This window comes from Electrona antarctica (assembly GCF_951216825.1).
Source record: "Electrona antarctica genome assembly, chromosome: 18".
Classification (NCBI taxonomy): domain Eukaryota; kingdom Metazoa; phylum Chordata; class Actinopteri; order Myctophiformes; family Myctophidae; genus Electrona; species Electrona antarctica.
The window spans coordinates 34,741,934-34,762,755 of NC_136799.1; the positions used below are offsets into that span (position 1 = coordinate 34,741,934).

Genomic DNA, 20,822 nt, shown 5'->3' on the forward strand with positions numbered 1-20,822 from the left:
TTTACATATGCAATAATGTAATATTCAGTTGCATCATGTGATTGGAATTCAAAATGTACTTGTGTAAGGGCCATTTGCACCAAGAAAGTTTAAATAGTGTTAATCAAGTATTTGTATCAAAATATATGCCTATACTTAAAGTACCAAAAGTAGAAAGTAGGCCAACTCTGCATTAGGCAGAATGTCCAATTTCACAAGTTTTCAAATGTATATAAAATCTTTGGAAAATAGCAGATCTACAAGCTTATTGAGGCTGAGGCATTGTGTTCAAATGTTCTAATGCAGGTGAGTTGATGTTAAATCGTCCACAGAAGCATATTGCGTAATTCTATACCACAAGCAGACACGTCCTTTTTAGAGCATGGTTAAAGGCTAAAGAGGCCAACTGTATAGTTGTCGGTTATGCGAGTATAGAGGCTATAACACAACTCTGAGTTAATAGAGTAGCCTATCCAATCAGTCTAATTACCATTGACACATAATAGATCTAAGGTCACACATACCTATAGGCTACTTCCTAAATCACCCCATTTAACCTGTCCTAATGCGCTGCGCACATCCTGCAATGAAATACATTTTGACTCATGGCAGGCATTAGCAGGCAGCAAACTACTTATTTAAATAATCTTCCTCCTATGAGTTTATGTCACACTTGCAAACGCCAATATAGGTTAGTGGACAATAATATATATAGGCTATATGATATATATATAGGATATATATATATATAGGATATATAAAGCCTACAAATTATACAAACCCCTTTTTAAAGCTGGATATGTGTGTTGACCTGTATAGCCTATAACTGCCGGCTGTGCGTCTCTGGACTGCATGGTAGGCTGCAAAATGAATTGCCCTGTGGTATATAAATCATTCTAGCACCATGGTCACATCTAAAGTCATGCGTAATGAGCTATAGAATTCAATTATCTAACATAAAATGTACAGGCTATATTAAAAACCTGTACCAAGAGCCAAGTTTCTTCAATTTGTTGTTTGCAATGCTTTCTGTCCGAATTTCGAATGGGGGGTAGGTAGGGTAGGGTGTATAGTTAAATCAAATGTGTAGCCTATACCGGAGGGGGGCATGCAGCTATGAGCCGCCAGCAAATCGGGAGCGAGAGCAGCGCATCACTGATTGACAAGAGAAATTGAGAGGTAGAGCAGCTGAATGAGCGAGATGTACAGAGTCAGTGGAGAGGGGAGCGCGTCTGCACAAGGTGGTCCTCCGCTTCGCGCATAACAAGCCAGGATGGGCAAAAAAGTACTCCAATGGATGTAAATTCTGTCAATTCCGGGTGGATTATACAGTTTCCTTGTCTTGTGCATAACTGGAAAACGGAGAAAATATTTTACGCACAAATATTGCCCATTGAGTGCAGAGTCTGGTGGAAACTGTGATCTCTCTCTCTCGGATTCTATCTGCGTGTGTTGGGGATTATCTTTTGGATATTTTTGGGTATGAGAACAGCCGAATGAAATGGGTCTACAAATGAAATAGATTCCCAAAGTGTGGAATATTTGGCGACATACATATTCCATATGGCTTTACCAAACTCCTCTGGGTCTCCTGAAGCTGAGACGCCCAACCCCAGTCTTATAGAACTGGGAACATTCTTCGTGGACTCCGATTTCATATTTGGATTTACAAGTCACTTGCTAAGGAAAAACAAACAAAGGGTAAGGGTACGTGTTCTCTGTTTTTGATCCATATAGCTTAATTGTTATTATTATGTCATGCAGGCTATAATTAAAAAGGCAATGAGAAATAAAGAATTGTTCCAGATCGTATTACAGTCCACTGTCCATTCAGGACCACGAACAGCGCACCAGCGCACCATCCGCGCCCCCACCACTAACACGCGTCTTTGCAGGGTCAACTTTAATACCCGTTTTAAGGGTTCAACCGTTCAAGTTTCAACACTTAACCAATTTTACAGGAACTAGTGTCTACTGCGACTCCATATCAACCAGTAGGCTTAGGCTACCCACAATTAGTGTAACGATACGGTAGGCTAATGTCATCGTTGGATGAATCTGATGATGCAGAGAATAAATCTGGATTTACAGACAAGCCGTGGTGATCTGACATCCTTTCATAAGCCTATTATAACAACCGATTTAAGAATTAATTTTTAACACGATTTATGGAGTCGTGGTAACTAAAAAACAAGATTTATGGAGTCGTATAGTAACTATAAGTTTGATGATGCCAAAATGACTGTCTCTTTACTTGACAAAGCTAAAAGTGTCACACAAGTTCCTATACAGGACTGTGAAAGGAAAGGACATTTTTTATATTCCCTCTTGTTTTAGCTTCACATTCATAGGCCTATATAGGCTATGATTAATACAAAATGATATGACTAGGCCTATATAAATTATATAAAGGCCTATATGCTATAATAATAATAATGTAAAAATAAAAATCTATACCCTCGACAGAAAAACAAAACATTTGATGAACTTGAATTGGACCTCATTCTGTTAAACCAGCCAGGTCGCCCATCATTTGCTACCAGTTGCGCTGTCAAGCGTAAAGCCGGTGGGTAGAGCTCTATAGACAAAGGGAGGACTGTAGGCTGTCTGTCCTAAATGGGTCAATGGAGAGAAGGAAATGGGGAATCTGAGATACCGAGGGAGTCAAATCAGGTGGCCAGCCCCCTTACATCATCCACATGAAATATTAAAAGTTTACCACTTAAATATTTAACATATAGAGACAGTAGACCCCCACCCTCCCATTTGGAAGAATCGCTTTGCTCTGCATACACCAGCGGGTGGCGCCAAAGTCCCAAGAACGACACGAAGCACAGCCTCTAACAGTCAACAGTTGATGATAGGCGTATTAGTGTATTCTGATGTACTCAACTCAGCAGCATGTGTGTAGCCTAACATATACTGATATAATACCGCAACATAGCCCGAATGAGGTGGCTATTTGTAGGGTATTGTGTTTTAAACCTTTCATGGTTTTATTTTATGTTTTACTTGTGCTTTTAAAGGTAGTGTAGGGCAGGCTACTAGGCTTAAGTGTAATTTTATGGTTAAAAAATATATTTTAATAAAAAAGTTAAAAGCTCTAGTCTAGCCTATATATTATGTTAGTAGCCGAATAATTTCCAGTGAGGGTTCACTTCAGTAACAGGGGTATCCCCATGTCTCTTCAATAAACAAAACATTGCAAAATGTTCAGGTGGTTTGTCAATTTAATGCAGAGTCATGAGAGAGTAGCCTAACCATTTATCAGATTAAAATGTATAGTGCTCCAGCTCCAAATTTGTAACAGAATAGAGGTACAGGTACATTAAATTATACAATATTGCTAAAAGGATAACACAAAAAGCCATGATGAGGGCTTGTTTCCATTGTGGTGGTCCTGTGTATTAAATTAATCGACTATAGCCTATATATAGTATAGGCCTATATAAAGACATGACATACATAAATGTCTGTACCTTTAATTACTTCCATTTCACTTTGTAGCCTAAAGGTGCTTTTAATTAGGCACTAATATTATTATTGTAATTATGATTAAGATATTATAAAACGCTTCTAAATATGTAGGCTAGCTTATTGCATACAGTTTTTCTTTCATGGAGTTGCTACAATCCTTATGGTTGGCCGTGTAATAATAAATTCAGCTCGTGTGTAGTTTCCCTGCCCAGCGCCAGAAAGTTTATGAACCCCTCCCATGTCAGGAGGAGTATAGGCTATTACCGCCCCCCTGAGCACTGGTGCGCACTTCGTTGAAAAACTCCTCTGCTACTTGTAAAGTCATAGGACTTATTCCAGTTCCAACCGAGGAACAGCTATTGGTGTAACGTACAGACTGACTGACTGACAGATGACTGGTAACCGTCAGCCTCGCGTCCAAAGTGACAGCATCTACATGACCCATGGCTTTGCTCTGCGCGCAGCGGCGGAGCGTTTGAATTTAGCTGTGCACGCTGATGTTCTCTGAAGGTACAGCTTGATCTATAGAATGAGTTCTACTCAGGATGACATGGACCTTGACAACCGCAGTTTTACTGTAAGTGTTCCGTGACACATCATTTGCTATTGTAAACTGATTTGTTCTGTTCTGTAAGACTGTACATTTGGGGGCTAAAAGCTAACTTAATTAAGCCACCTGTTAATCATAGTAGACTAGTACACTACTTGTAAATTACATTCCCAATCCTTATTCTTGCGCAGGTATGTAGTGTAGGCTACAGGTAATGTATGTTCTCTTCTGTATTGACGGAGGTTGTCAAGGTGTTGGCAAACAATTCCTGAGGCTCGGCTCCAGGATGAAATGACTGAGGGGGGGCAGGTGAAAATAGCGAGAGTGCACACATCATTTTTATATAGACAGTAAAACAAGCTATATGTACATAAAATAAAACGTAAACAGAATCTGCAACGAAGGGTGCCAGGCCCCATCTTCTGGAACCCCTGTGGCGCCGGGCCACCAACACGCACTGCATGGACACCAGTTGTAGGCTACGTTATATTTAATTAGATGCCATCTGAAGCCATAGGCATACTCAAACTCTCAAAGCGTTGTTGTGACTGTGAGCTTGTAGATCGGCTTTTTTTTCTCATTTAAAAAAACTTTCAACTGATGTTGCTATGACACTCCAGTGTTGAACGAACCGGCTAAAGAACCCATATCATCTTTTCTTGTTTAAGGTGGAGGGATGTCCGAGTGGGGAGTCTTCGCTCGGTCTCGATCTAAGCCCCAGGAAGAGACTTCATTCGGCAGAGGACGCACGGTGCAGCGCCCGGCCACCCCCCGAGGGCGCGGGGTCTGTCACCGTCTCTGAGTCGGACAGGAGAGAGGAGAAAGCACGTCTGTGCCAACAATGTTTGGCGAAAGTTTCAGCCCTTCAGAAGCAAGCACAAGCTTTGACAAATCCAAGCTCATTGAAGGTCTGTGCATGACAATTTCTTGAACCTCAAATCAGCCTATAGCCTATTGCATTTTATGGCAGTAGATGTAGGCTACTAGCTTTGCTTTATTTTGACATTGCTATGTTCAGCTTCAGTCCACTAAAGTTTAAATTGACAAATGCATCATGGTGAAATAGCCAAAATTAGCTAAAGAATAAAATAAAATAAAAAATCTTGCCAAATCAACTGCTCAATTTGTATTGTCCAAATTCGGATATTGCAGGTGCTTGATATGGGTCTTTGCTTGAGATATGGGTCTTTCATTGGGATCACCAAGGCAGAGGGAGACAATAACTTTGGTGGTGATAATGAAATACTTGAGCAGCTGGTGAATGCTCACTTTCTCTGAGCTGCTGTAATAGGACATGACTCTGTAATGGGTTGGTTGCACATAAGATCCAATTTGCATTTGAACTACTTGTGTTAGGTGGATACTGGAATTATGTCCACTTTGTAATTTTGCTAACAAAGCCCTCACTATCCGCTTGTAAAGTCTTTAATGTATTTAGAGGTCTACTTCATTTCAAACACTTCTCTTTTGGAGTGAAAATTGAAGGTTTTTGAGTCTTTGGAAGTGGCCCATTGTTTAGCTAAACAATGACTATCTTTATTTTGCTGCTTGGGAGGGTGTGTTTGTATGTTTGTCTCTCTCTCTCTCTGTGTGTGTGTGTGTGTGTGTGTGTGTGTGGGGGGGGGGGGGGGGGGGGGGGGTAGCAAGCTGCTACCAATGGAGTCTGCGGAGGAAGTCAGGTCCCAGTTGACCTTCGCAGTGCATTGAAAGTGTTCCTGTACGGCTGGCCCCACAGTTCCCACCACTGTTAAATATAGGCAGTCACACTGCTCTGCTCGCTGTTGTTGTGGCGGGCTGAGTTTGCTCCGGGGTCTCTGCTCTCTTTTGTTGTCTTGTTTTAGTTGTCCAACTCAGATTGGGTTACAGCTCCCCAAGTCCCGTAGCAGTAGTAGCGCACAAGCTTCACATGGTATAGATAGATAGAAGAGATAAAGGCAAGCTTAACCACTTAAGTCCTATATATTCTTTGTTATATAGCTTGGAAGATATTCATTTATTTTCTGGCAAGCAACCGCTGTACTATGAAATATATTACAATTCCATATTCAGGTATCAGGTAACGTTTTCTGCAATACCAGAGGAAAGCCTGGTATTCATTCAGAATGAACCAGTGTGATCTGGTCTAGAGCCCACCTTCCCTATCTGGTAATTCGCACACACACATACATCATGCATGCATCGTTTCCATATCCGCTCTAGGCCCAGACCGGATCAGCAACATGCAAAGTGAATTGATCCCAGTCTAGGTATCAGACGAGTCACACAGACACACTTACTCTAACAGGTCATTATCTGGCCATGGGAACTGACCTCCCCTTTTTTGGATTGGGACCTTCCAGCAGTAGGCTACATGTGGCCGTCAGCACCAGGTGTTCTGTGTGGTCCCTGGCAGGTGTGGAGGTATAAAGGAAGGGACGGGCCCAGGGCCTGCTTTTTTCTTACTTTGCACTTGTTGATGGCTAAATTTGTCCCTAATTCTGGGGTGGTAAAGAGTGATGGCATCATGGTATGTGTTTCTCCAGCTGTAGAGCCAGAATAAAGACATTAATGTCTCCCTGCAGGACTGTGCTGCTAAGCTGTTGAAGTCGGTGAGGTGACTAATCTGGCCTGTGGCTGTATCTGGCATCGATGTTGATGATGATGATTTTCTTTTCTTTAATGTCTTAATCACTTTCAACATGATGTCCGTATTTGGGGCATGTAGGTGAAACCTTTAAAAGAACGTTTTTGCTAGTCGAAGTAAGCGGTTAAGAAATGATCTGTGCAATTGGGCTACAAATGTTACTTTTTTCTTTAATGCTTGTTTTCGTTTGGCCAGGACCTCATCAAGCTGTAGCTTAGTAGGCAGAGGTCTGGTAATCAGAAGGTCACCGGTTTGCCTCCCCGGTTTCCCCCAGTGTATGTGTCGAAGTGTCCCTCCCGGAGCCACACCCTTAACCCCTAACAGCCCCTCCTCAGGTGCTCCTATAACCATCTGAACAGCCATCAGCTTTTTGGATTTTGGACACACAGTAAGGAGCTCCATCCTACCTGTTGGGGTGGACGAGGTTCGGCTAGTAGTGTTGTGTCTACTCGATTGTCCTGGGAAAGCGAGAGCAGGAGACTGTTTATGTGAGCCCCCACCACCCCCACCATCCGCTCGCCGTCCCGTTATTGTGAAGAGGAAGTCAGCTTGGCCCCTAGACATCCCTCACCCCCTTTGCGCTGCCAGTAGACTCATTGTTTGAATACAGTATAGCTAGCAGATAAAAATTCAAGGAAGAGTGTTTGCGTGTACTTTTCTGCATGAGTCCTGGGGGAGAGAAAGTTCACATGCATGGTGAAACCTTACAGACAAGCTTTTGAGTCTTCCGGTTTGTCCATAAAACAAGTATGGCATAAGGGTCCTGCAAACTGTAAGGCCTTTGTTGTCTCCGCCAGGCCGAAGGCGTGGCCGAGAGGTTTTATTTTGCCCCCTGTCTGGCCGTCCATGTGTGTGTCCGTGTGTGCGTGTGTGTGTCCGTCCATCCATCATGAACGCAGTATGCGATTGCCGTGAAACTTTGCACACACATGCAAAGTGTACGTGCAAGAAATGCCACCTTAGATTTATCAAATCAGCCTCAGGTGGCGCTATAACAGACATAGGCCCAGCTTTGTGTGTGCGTGTGTACCCCATATCGATGATTTGATTGGCTCAAGGCTTAAAAAGTGAGGACAGAAAAGTGAGGACGCCAAAAGTGATTGGCCAGAATGAGATGATACAGTATATGATGATGTATGATTATGATAAGAGCGCCTCTCACTTCACACGGGTGTGATTCTTTTACTATAACTGGACCAATCGGTGTGAAACTTTACACACACTCCCTAGAGGCCAAGGAAAAACATATTTCACATTGACATTTTATAGTGCCACCAGGAGGCCGATGTTTGCTAAAAAGTTACCCCTACAGATGTTGTCCACATCACACAAATTGGTACACATTATGTCTAGAGTCATGTGATGAAGACGAACCGGTCAGATGTTTCATATTTCATCCTGATTGGCAATAACTACATTACAACCACATACATGAATCCCTCAACTTCTACAGATTCCACTCACCTCTATAATGAATTCCGAACATTGCTGGCCCACAATACCCTACGTGACCTGCCAGACACCTGTGCTGCGAGCAACACTTTTTCCTAGTTTAACACAAAGACATTAGTGATTGACCTCTGTGGTTCTCAACGTGGGGTCCGAGGACAGCCATGGGTGTCCCCAACTATATGATTACGATTAAGTTGATCATTAGTAACCATTTAGGTTCAATTTTACACTCTCTGAGTTAGTAACACTATTGATTTTACAGAGTAGTTTGGTGTCCCAGAGATTTAAAATGATCAAATCTGTGGTCTAAATACATCAAATGTTGAAATGAAAAGGTTGAATACCACTGGCTTATGTGAAGATTTCAAAATGCCAAGCCAAGTGTTAAATTGAACCCAGAGTAACATTAACACTCTGGATATTGCAGTGTAGAACACTGCAGATGTCAGGTTTTATAATGGTCTGCAGCTGCCACTGGCAACAATTAACCTTTTTTCCCCACATTGTGTCATTTTCTCCAGAGCAGTTCCACTGTCTCTTTGAGTGTTTATTGACAGCTCTATGCCATATAAAATATATGACATCACTGGTAATGTCATATAGTTACAGCATAAATATTGCACATCTCTTAAATGACAAATATTTGAAAACAATATATTGAGGTGCTCAACATTCAAGAATACCACAAATTTGGCTTAATTATGTCCTTGAGCTACCACCATTAATATATAGTTGCCTTAGTACCCAGACAGCAGTATTTTCTCAAAGGACAGATAGAAGTACTGGAGACAGTGGCAATCTCCAGACTTGATTCTTACCTCTAATCAAAGGCATTCGCCCGGCTTAATACACTTCATTCGCATAATTAAAACCTACAGCAACAAGTGACTTCAATGGTGAACAGCAGACAGTCTGGATTCAACAATTATATGCTGCGCTTAATGTGGCTGGACATGAAGGCTACAGTAGGTGAGCTATGATATGCGGAAAGATGATCACTTAAAAAGACTAACCTCAGCTTCAAAGTAACCAATTACACCTCTACCGTAATCAGGAGCTCTGTCAACAGTCAGCCGCCGTAGACAGATAAGACAGTACGTACGCCTGGCTTAGATCCCAGCCTCAACCCATAAACAATACCCTCCCCAGCCCCTAACCACTATAGGCCTCTGACCTTAGCTGCTTTCAACCTGCCGTCATTATATAGTTACAAATGTTTTTTTTAAAAAGCGAAAATAGCAGATCTACAAAAGATTATACATCATCTATTTGTTGTATGAATGAATTAATGAATCTTTATTTTCGTCTCTTGTCGTTAAGACCCATCCCTTACGGGATTATAAGACACCAACAACATAAATAAACAATATCACGTTAACTTCCCACACAGAAGTATGACGTAGTATGTAGAGCTTAGTTCATATGTTGGTCACGCGTTGAGATGGGTGGAGAAAGGTATTTTTTTGTTTGCGCTGTCAGTTATATCATGAAAAACTTAAGAGGTCTGTCATTTGGCAACAATGGGCCATTAGGTTTGTATAGCCCCTGCAGCGTAGAGTTATTGTGACCTGTAAGGACTGTAATTCCTCACCCGTGCCCTGGATATAGTGTCTTAAGCCTTTGGTCAAAAACTTTGACAGTGACACTGTCACTTGATATGTCTTTTGAATTGGCTTACCTTCTCTGCCTTCCCCGAACCCTTGAGAGAGAAGAAAAGACTGGATTTTGTTGATGAAATATGCAAGGGAACGTCCCATGGAATCCCTGAAGCTTTATCTCTGTGGAAGCAATTTCGAAATGCTTGTGAGACGGCCACTGAAAATACTTTGCGTTTGGTTTCCTATACATCTGTATGTATGTTCGCTGATGAATTCATTGGCTGGGACCTGGAGTGTTTCTACACACTGTTTATGTATTCCCAGACAAGGCTCTGAGGGTGCTACTGAATATTCAGTTCTATGATGGTCTGATGGCAATGCCCAGGTTTTATCGGGTATTGGAACTGAAGCAGAAATTGGAACTGAAGCAGAAAAATACAAAGTCAGTGATGCACAGTATAACTCACACACACCCTCTCATAAATACTAATACTTATGTATATTGAGGCAGTATGGGGACCTACACTGAATGAGAAACAGAGAAATGTCCTGCAGGGCTTGAACTGTTGGAGTTAGAGGTCAGTCATCACCGACCATTTTGATTACCTTTAACCTCTGCCCTCAGGGAACCAGGTTTAGGGCCACCAGCCAACAAGGGTTGTTTTAGAGCCGCTAGAGCAGTGCACTGCATTGCTGAGTGGTGAGTGAAGTTTTATTGGCGGTTTAAGACGGAATGAGCACTGCAGACAGCTGGCTGATAACAAATAACATGCATTATTGAGGTATACTTTGGTGGTGATGGGCTCTAATCTTGTGTATTGTGCTTGGAGATGCAATGTGGCTTTGACTGTGGTGTCTGGATTTGATTTGTGCTGTATGGCAACATGTTACATAACTGGAAGTTGTTCTTGTTGGATGTGTTTCTAATGGGACTAAATTGTTATGGCCAATAAGAAAAACATGTCTGTTTTCTTGTAACAATGTAATATCTTGTGGCGCCTTATTTGACCTCCCAGCTGTTACATGTCCAGAACTATTCGCACTTCACTGAAGTGTTACAGATTTATTTTTGTTTCCTGAAGTATGGAGGAAAGGAAATGACTTCACCTTGTGTCATTCAACAAATGATTCGTGGCCCAACATTGTGTGGCATTGCATGTGTTTGTAATAATAATCCTTGTAAAAATGGTCTACATTTTAGTCAAAGCATTTTACAACGTTGACACACTGATCACGCAAGGAAGTTGGAACCTGCTCAAATAACAGTTAGGGGTTCAGTGTCCTGCTCATGGACACTAAAGACCCCTTTCCAGAGTCCTGGCTCACCACCACTGGTGGATAAAGTACTCAACCCCAGTACTCGAGTCAAAGTATAGATACTCCTGGTAAAATATGACTCAATTACAAGTGAAAGTTGCTCGGTCAAATTTGTCCTTGAGTTAAAGTACTGAAAACTTGCTTTTAAACAATACTTAGTATACAAAAGTACATTTTGAAAATAAATACTTTTACCAAAAAGATCAATACTAGTGAAAATATCAGATGTACAAGCTCACAATGCGACATGCTGTGAGCGTGCGTGTACATGTAGATCTGCTATTTTCACTATATTTAGAAAAATAGACACAAACCGAGGAAGAGCCTGCAGGGACCAAACCAAGCACCTGGTTTCTGGTCAGTCGACGGCTGCTTTGTGTTTTGTGTTGCATGGTTTTATTTCTCTACCAGTAATATTGTGTAAATTAATAAATCCAGTGTATCAGACTCCCCATGCTTAATTTCCTTTCATTTCTGTGTATCTACAGTTTTATGTTCCATAGAGGTATTGGTTGTCATGGATATTAAATGAGTAGGGCATTTGCTCTGGTTCTGTGCATTGAGGAGTGTGTTGGTAGCGAGAGAAATGGACAGGTAGAGAGAGACATAGAGAGAGAGTGCGTGCTTGCATGAGAGACAATGCCGTGGTGGGTGGGTGTGTTGGTGGAGTACACATCTTTCGGCCTAGCTTCTCAGGCTTTTCTGAGGGGTTGGTTGGGTGGGGGGTATTATCTTCACCTTCATTGACTGACCCCTGACATGGCTGTCATTATTGGGGTGGGTTAGTGTTTTTTGGGGGTTGGGGCGTGAGGTGGGGGACCTGAGCTGGAACAGGTGTATGCTGCCAGGCCCCTTGTTGGGAGGAGGCGAGGGGATGAAGACAGGACAGAGTGAATGGTGGATGAATGGATGGATGGATTCAGAAAGGGAGAGAGGGAGGAGGGAAGCATTGAAAGGAACTCTGTGAAAATCCTCCTCCGGTCATGAAACCGGAGCCGGTCCCAGTTAAAACAGAGCATGACCGTATCATTCTATTCACCCATAAGCATTGAGCCCCCTGTGTGTGTGTGTGTGTGTGTGTGTGTGTGTGTGTGTGTGTGTGTGTGTGTGTGTGTGTGCGTGTGTGTGTGTGTGTGTGTGTGTGTGTGTGTGTGTGTGTGTGTGTGTGTGTGTGTGTGTGTGTGTGTGTGTGTGTGTGTGTGTGTGTGTGTGTGTGTGCGCGTGTGAGTGCGCGTGTGAGTGCGCACGTGTGTGTGCGCGTGTGTGCGCACATGCTGCAAAGTTGAGTGCACACACATACAGTACATTCATGTGCACCAGGTAGGATCCTAACTTTGGAGGAAATGAGGAAATAACATGAGGGGAGAGTCTCTATGCACTCCAGTCCATCCCAGCATGCACTGGGGCCTGTGTGCTTTATGGGATGTGTGCTGTATTAAACTGTAGAGCAATAATCTTGTGTCAAGCAGTGGAGAGGCCACATGCATCAATCATGGCTCTCCTCTACACTCTGGTGTGTGTGTGTGTGTGTGTGTGTGTGTGTGTGTGTGTGTGTGTGTGTGTGTGTGTGTGTGTGTGTGTGTGTGTGTGTGTGTGTGTGTGTGCATGCGTGCGTGCGTGCGCATGCACGCGCGTGTGTGTGTGTTTGCGCACGCGTGTGTGTGCGTGTGCGAGTGTGTGCGTGCGCGTGTGTGCCCCAGCAGTATGTAACTATGCAGTACTACGCCGTCTCATTCATTTCATTTCCTGTTTCAAACAGCTTTCAGCGATCTCATTATGAGGCCAGGGATGTGCTTACATTTTGCATAGTTAGAGTCAGTCGACCTCGAAGGTATTTTAAAATAAAGTTAAATTCATAACAGTTTTGAAATTCATGATGGAAAAAAGTAATAACTGGTGATCGTTTGCCATAAGAATAAGTTCTTAGACCTGAATACATAAAGGAGTAAATGAGAATGCGAGTTTCACCATTCCACTTGTAATTTGTGCTATTTATAATTGAGTCTTTTGAAAGTGGATTGAGCCCAGAAACCTCCTGCCTGCTTATTCCTCCAGTCTATCATTAAAGTTTCGCTGTTGCGATATCCGTCAGGTATATTTGCACACCTGAAATTCTTCTTCTGCATTTACCTAGCCTGGGTTCCAGCCTGATTTGCTGCGTTCCGCGGAGCTGAAAATGTCACTATCGAGTAACAATTCTGAATCACGGAACGCAGCGATTGAGGCTGGAACCCAGGCTAGCATTTACCCTTCCTAACTATTAGGAGCAGTGGATGCCATTAAAATGGGCCCTGTGTGGAGCAGTCGGGAGTTAAATGTCTTGCTCAGGGACACTTGGACACATAGCCTGGATGAGCAGAGGGTTTAACCGGTGACCTTCCCAGACGTGGCAGAGACAGCCTCTCCATGAGGCAGAACTCATGAAACGGGCTGGTGGGGGAGGGGGGGGGGGGGGGGGGGGGGGGGGTACGGGTACGGGTACGGGTCTGTGTGGTGGAGAGTCTGGAGACCAACAGTGAACAGATGCTCTTCAGCTGTCATCAGTGGGAGAACCCAGGAATCTGTTTGAGGAGGCAGAAGAATGCTCCACCTGGAATATCTGCCATTCTTTACCTGTGCACCACACTGCTGGCTGCTGTGGAGCAAAATCCACCATGGGCAAGATGAAACAGGAGCCCACTGAAGCCTCTCAGCAGATGCTCTCTCTCTCTCTCTCTCTCTCTCTCTCTCTCTCTCTCTCTCTCTCTCTCTCTCTCTCTCATGCACGTATGCACACACCACTACTTTATATGCATGTACAAACTCACAGTTTGTACATGCGTGGATGCGTGAATTCATTCAGGCAGACGCAAGCATGCATGCCCACAGCCACACGTGCGCACACCCACACCGACACACCCACACCGACACACACACACACACACACACACACACACACACACACACACACACACACACACACACACACACACACACACACACACACACACCACAACACAACACATGAATGTTCTCTTCTCTGACCATCTGGCCTTATATGCTGTTAATGCATACCACTGTTATGACGGATAACAGTCCAGATGTTCACAATTAAGCCTTATTTACTGTATACTTAAATGCAACACTTTTGCCATATTTTGTTTACCTTAGTGTGTGTACCTGCTAGCATCTATTCAGTCAACATGGCAGCTTTCTATATGTGAGGTGGTAAGCCTATACTTCTGGCTTGCTGAAAGAACTGATCTTAAAGGTGTTTTCGCATAAAACCAGGTGATGAGAAATACAAAGGGTCTGGTTTTGTAAGTGTGAGTGGCGTATTGTTGCTATCAGCAGAGCAACAAGGTTGCCTATCTCCTTTACAATGTGCTAGCTAGACTCCTGGGAGGTGGATTTCCCGAGGTGGCTCACCACTAGCCTGGCGCGGCCAGACTCATAGCGAGGGTTAGCTCACCACACCTACTGTTAGCTCATCTTAAATTACACACGCCGTGCTCCTTTTACGTTGAGTTGGCGGTGCTGGGATTGGACCCAGAACCTTGCGATTCAAGGGCAAAGCACTCTACCAACTGAGCTACCTGGAAAATCCTGCAACTTTTGAGAATCGGCTGGTTTAGAGAGAATTCTTTGAATTGAAACAGCAACCGATACCAAGAACCTGACAACACCTGTATTTCCTTTAGTCAGGCAGCGTTGTATTTGAACAGTCAATGATGTATGTATAATAGTGCTTGTCTAAATGAGTTTGTTTGCTCCTGTTTGGTGAAGGATCATGTGTTGAAAAGAGGCAGCCAGGTAATGCATTCTGTGAGAGCAGCAGGTCTACGGAGCATGAGAACAGAGGAACTAGAGGAGAAATGTCAATGAGCAAGCAACATGAATACAACAACAAATGTAACCACATGGGAATCAATCAGTTTGACTTGGTAATTCAGCAGGAGCTGGCTGTTTGTATCCTTGCTAGTGTGTGTGTGTTTGTGTGGGTGAGTGAGTGCACACACACAGCCTCTCTCTCTCACACACACACACACACACACACACGCATGCACGCACGCACACACACACACACACACACACACACACACACACACACACACACACACACACACACACACACACACACACACACACACACACACACACACACACAAGCCAAGTGTGTTATGTGGGTGTATGAATAAATAATGTACAAGTTAGTGTATGGATGTTTGTACATGTTTTGTGTGTGTGTGTGTGTGTGTGTGTGTGTGTGTGTGTGTGTGTGTGTGTGTGTGTGTGTGTGTGTGTGGGGTGAGCACATAATGTTTGTTCTGTGCCATCGGGTGGCTCCTGCTCCTCGGGTCCATATGTCATGATGAACTGAGACGTGCGCGCTCCCAGCAGTCTGGAGGCCATCATTGAGGCTGATTCAGGGTATTGGAAAAACATTGCTGTTGAGATAAATTTCCACGGCGACGTACAGAGAGCAAAGACGGAGTCGGAGGTAATCTCCCGCTGGCTCCATAAAACGTACTCAATTGACAACAGGCCTTGTGGTAGCAGACAAATCGCTGGCCTTATAGCAATGTGCTGAAAGAGAATGCCAGCTCTGTGTATCCTTGCCAAGATGGATCTGTAGTCAGTAAGGCCCAGCCTGACTGGGTGCGGCTCTCCCCTCCAGATGGATCTGTAGTCAGTAAGGCCCAGCCTGACTGGGTGCGGCTCTCCCCTCCTTGTAGTCAGTAAGGCCCAGCCTGACTGGGTGCGGCTCTCCCCTCCTTGCAGCAAACAGCGGATCACTGGAAGACGGCGGCTAAGCTGGACTTGACATTGCCTTGTTTGCTCCCCCGCCTGCTTTAAAGATGATTTATACTTCATCACATGACGGTGTCACGTGCCAAAACTGGCCGATTTGCAAGCTTACAACGTGTCGCATCTACAACGCTTTGTGGGCTTGTAGATCGGCTGGGTTCAGCGTGCGACGCTGCCGTGCGACGGAGCATAAAATAGGCATTACCAGGGCAGATGTTTGCGGAGCTGCTCTTTGTGCCGGTTGGCACAGCTGCCAGTTCTGATGGTTGCCAGTGCATGTGGACAGTTTGGCAGCGATTTGCCCTTGAGAGTGCATCTGCAAACGTACGTGTGTGTGTGTGTGTGTGTGTGTGTGTGTGTGTGTGCGTGCGTGCGTGCGTGCGTGCGTGCGTGCGTGCGTGCGTGCGTGCGTGCGTGCGTGCGTGCGTGCGTGATTGTGTATATGAATGCATGTCTGCATTTGTGTGTGTTTAATCTAAGATTTTGTTAAGCTACCGTACGTTATGGGATATGGTTAGTCAAGTTGTGGTTAGGGAGTGTTTGTAGTCGTCAATGAGGAAGCCCCAGTATAGCGTAATGCCACTAAGGGTGTGTGTGTGTTTGTGCAATAATAGATGGGTGGTGTTGGTTGCATGTCTTTGGTATGCGCTCGCTCGCTGGGTTATTGTTTTTGTTGTCAGAAGGAAGCTCAGTCTGATATATAGAGGCCCGTAAATCACACTGTGAAAATGCCAGTCAAAGTTCACACGGCTCTTGCTCATTTCATGGTTGAGTCTCCCGCTCCGTGAGCGAGGATGATGGTGTGTGTATTGATGATGTGTGAACGTGCATGTAAGTGCAACTTAAGGGGTGGTGGGTAGGGGGGGGGGGGGGGGGGGGGGGGGGGCATGGAGAGCTGAAGCACATTTAAAGTATCTCTGTCATTTCCACTTTGCCAAAAGCCATTCATCTCTATTCAGTTTAACTGGAGCTCATGATTGTGTTTCCTGTCAGTTTTGTGCCCATTTTGCAGCACTATATACTTTCCAACATGACTTGGCTAAATGGATGTCAAGGCGATGGAGAGACTGGCAGGCCAATGCCATTATTTTAACACTTGCGTGATACGTTGGACTCAACATTCAAGAAAATGTATTGTCCAATTATTGCAAGCAACATGGAAATTCATCTTTGGCTCACAGGCATGTCAGTAAACAGAGAAATAAACAACATTTACAGACAGGTAACATTTACAATTGTAAAAAAAACAAAGGCTTAAGTCGATTAAGACAAATGGCACTGGGACAGATGTATTCACAGGATACAAACCAGGTTGTAGAATCTGCTTCTTTTCTGGTGTCTCCCTCCAAACATCAGCACTACTAGTCCTTCATGGACAAGGACTGCTGCATTCTACACAAAGGCAGCATGGTTACCAATGAAAGAATACAAAAATGCAAACAGTGAAGACGTCAACCTTGGCTACACTTTTAACCAAATTTTTTGACATCTTTGGTGCAGTGGTACTACTGCACTAAAGATGTCAAAAACTGTGGTTAAAAGTGCAGCCAAGTACAGCTCGTAATGTGAGCCTATATTGTACTTCTCTGACTGGCAGGATGAACTCCTTCACCCTCACCAATTTGTACACTGCCGCCCCTTTATGTGCTGCCAACCACTTCCGAAAAAGCTATGGCAGCCTTATCGCTGTCAGACAGATAAATGGAAGATTGCACTGATTAAATAATCAATGGATTAACTAACTGTCATGTTTTTATTGTCTTCCTCGCAGCTATGGTGTTAGACGAGCTTTGATGTGCTGATAGTTGACGGGGCTTCCTTTTGTCTGTCTGATCTCATCCCACGATTCCTTCAGATAAAGATAAAGATGACAGCAGAATTGCTTCATATGACACTCTCGTAAATACCTTCACATAATTGATAACATTGTTATGATGTGCCTTGAACTTTGACAAATAGGAATAAAGTCAAAGCTATGCTCATCATTATCACCGGCATTGGCCTTGACAGTTGCCTTGCTTGCACCAAGATGTGGCAGTGCCAGTGATTGGCAGTGCCAAACCTGGCGTCCCTATTTTAGGCATTGACCTTTATTTTCAAAAATATGATATCCCAAAATGTCAAAAATCGCAGAAATAGCAGATCTATAAACACTTCTAATACATGGGCTATTTTAGCTACCGTATGATGAAGTATAGAGTGCCTGAGTGGTAGATACACCCATCCTGAGTATTGGGAGCACTAGTGTGCAGAATTCTTCAGCACCCAGGGAGCAACTGGCTCTAGCTGTAAGGCCAGTAAGTGTCTTTGGTCAAGGACACTGGCAGATTGTACATTCTGTGAGAACATTCCTGTCATGCATGTATTTTGAAGTGAGGACAGCCATGTAATCACGCGGAAAACGTGCAAACTCCACAAAGAAAGGCCCAGTCGGGTTAGAACTAGAACTCGACTGATTTTTGGGTTCCGATGCCAATCCCGAGTCCTAGACCACCGATTACCGATTACTTTTTTTTGTCAAAAAGTACATCATTTAAAAGTACATAACTTAGATTTAATTAAATGTTATACCGGTATTTGAGAACATTTATCTTATTAGAAAACACATGTATCCAAATAATGTTAGATTGTTAGAAAATGTCAAATTAATTAAACTTCAGTAGTTCATCTACAAGTGTAGATCTGCTATTTTTGATAAATAGCAGAATTACACATCGGCAATGTTTTCAACTGAAAACTGAACGATATATTGGTCTGGCCCTTAGAACCCATGACCTTCTTGCTGTGACTCAGTCAGTGCATCAGTTCAACTTGCTGGTAGAAGCAGGGGTATCATAGCCTGGCAGAGGGTGGAGTATGGCAGAGGGTGGAGTATCAGAGCCTGGCAGAGGGTGGGGTATCAGAGCCTGGCAGAGGGTGGGGTATCAGAGCCTGGCAGAGGGTGGGGTATCAGAGCCTGGCAGAGGGTGGGGTATCAGAGCCTGGCAGAGGGTGGGGTATCAGAGCCTGGCAGAGGGTGGCGTATCAGAGCCTGGCAGAGGGTGGAGTATCAGAGCCTGGCAGAGGGTGGTCAGTGATGATTGGCTCACCGTGATTGGAATTCACTTCAGATTGGTGCGGCTGTACGGACTGTCTTAACTGGTCAGCTTACAGAGTCAATCTTCCACTGTCACTCTCCTCCGCGGAACGGAACTGCCATTAATAGAGCAGTCCTTTATGTATTCCCTTCTGTTACCGCGGCTCTTTTTTTATGATGTCACTCTGCCGCTGAAGAGCTCGGGGCTGTTTTTTATGCCTGCTGTGTATGTTGAGCCACTTAAACTCACACCTCTCTGTTTATGGGTCCCATTCTGCCTCTCTGTCCTCAGCGTTCGCTGCTCACTATCTATTCAACAGGGCCCATAAAAGCCAGCCAGTCAGCAGTGTGGGAACTCACTCTCAGGCCTCTTCATGTACTGTAGCAGACCCCCCAGCTAAGTGCTGGGTGTGTGAGTGTATGTGCGTGCGTAGTATTTGTTTGTGTGTGTGGCGGGGCTATTGGCTCTTAGCTTCATTCTCAGCCCATGCTTTTCTATTTCCAAGTGTGTGTGTGTGTGTGTGTGTGTGTGTGTGTGTGTGTGGGGGGGGGGGGGGGGGGGGGGGGGGGGGGGGGGGGGGGGGGGGGGCTAGTCGATATGTTTGTCCAGTGGTTGTTGATTGGCTCCATCATCGCCAGCACTCCTCTCTCTGTTCTCTTCATACTTATCTTACTGTGGCACCACCCCACCACCCCACCCTGTGGCACCACCCCACCCTGTGGCACCACCCCACCCTGATTACTGCTCTTCTGGCCTAATGGGCTGTAATTAATAGGCTTGCCGATTGCCATCTATCTTCATAGTGGGGCTGCTATCAGTGGGCGTTTTGTTACTACATGTTAGTGTTTTTCGGGAATTATCCATCATTAATGTGTCATGTTCTTAGACACTTGGCTGCTACTGAAGTTTCTTTGCCACGGGCCGTTTGGCAGTGATATTCCTCGACTCCGATTCCTCCCAGAAGCCTTTTTTTTCTTCTTCTTTTTTTTACTTAAATCTTCCCTAAAGATGTTGCTGTTGTTTACTGCTCTAAATTTATGCATCCACAAAACACATAGCTGGAATGCCTTTGAACGTGTCTGTGCAACACGGAAATCCTTCCCCTCTTCAGATACCCGGTGAGAAGGAGGGAAGCTCTTGGGGAGCACACCTGTGCTTGTGGCCATGGTGAATTCCTGCATAACTTTCCACTTCAGAGTTGTGTGGGGTTGGATGGTACTGGTGGTGGGGAGGACTTCCAGTCCTGTCCGGCTGTAGACCCTGACCCTGGGTTATGCGCCCCCCCCCCCCCCTACCCCTACCCCTTCCTCCCTGTCCTGTGGACCTGAAGCTCAGGAGATAATAAGAGCCCCAAGCCTTACAAACCAGGGTCAGTCACTAATAATGTCCACTGCAAGTCCAGACAGCCAGCGGGCCATAAAATGCTTATGTGGTCAAACTTAAATGTGAAGGTTTACTTACGCACAAGCATTTTACTGGTTGCTGCATGAGCTGTCGTTTGACGTATGAGCACTGTTCTGGTTTCCAAGGAAGGCCGGAGTCCCCCCCTAGCAATGCAGAGATGTGGGTTGAGTTCAACAGTTGAAATGCTCTCATATATTCTGTGTTGGTTTGTTGTTGTTTTTGTTGTCTTTTTTTCATTGATTGGTACGGATTAGTCACATTAGCTGGACATTGTAAATGCATACATTGGTGTTCTCACACATTGCAAAAGAGAGTGCAAGACTGAATCCTTACAGATCAATTTTTACATTTTGCCGTATACTTATGCAGATTTTCTTTTCCTCCTCCATGTGCTGCTCTTCACCTCATCGTTGGACCTGTTCCTGAACGCAGGTAAATACATTTATTCACACATTTATTCACTCCCAAAATGCCCCTCAAGGAATATTCATTCACATTCATATTCACTCATGCACTGCAGTGCCATTAAACAAACACAACATCATACCATCATGGAA

At 44.3% G+C, this 20,822-nt stretch overlaps 1 protein-coding gene across 1 annotated transcript in view; it reads left to right on the top strand.

The window, feature by feature from the left end:
• Positions 1 to 3,932: 3,932 nt before the first annotated feature.
• The window catches only part of kif26ab (kinesin family member 26Ab), an 83,348-nt gene continuing 66,458 nt past the window's right edge, over positions 3,933 to 20,822 (top strand). Inside the window, exons 1-2 of the mRNA XM_079527502.1 lie at positions 3,933 to 4,033; positions 4,675 to 4,914. Coding sequence (XP_079383628.1) covers positions 3,986 to 4,033; positions 4,675 to 4,914 — 288 coding nt within the window. The 5' untranslated portion in view covers positions 3,933 to 3,985. The remainder of the gene's footprint in view (positions 4,034 to 4,674; positions 4,915 to 20,822) is intronic.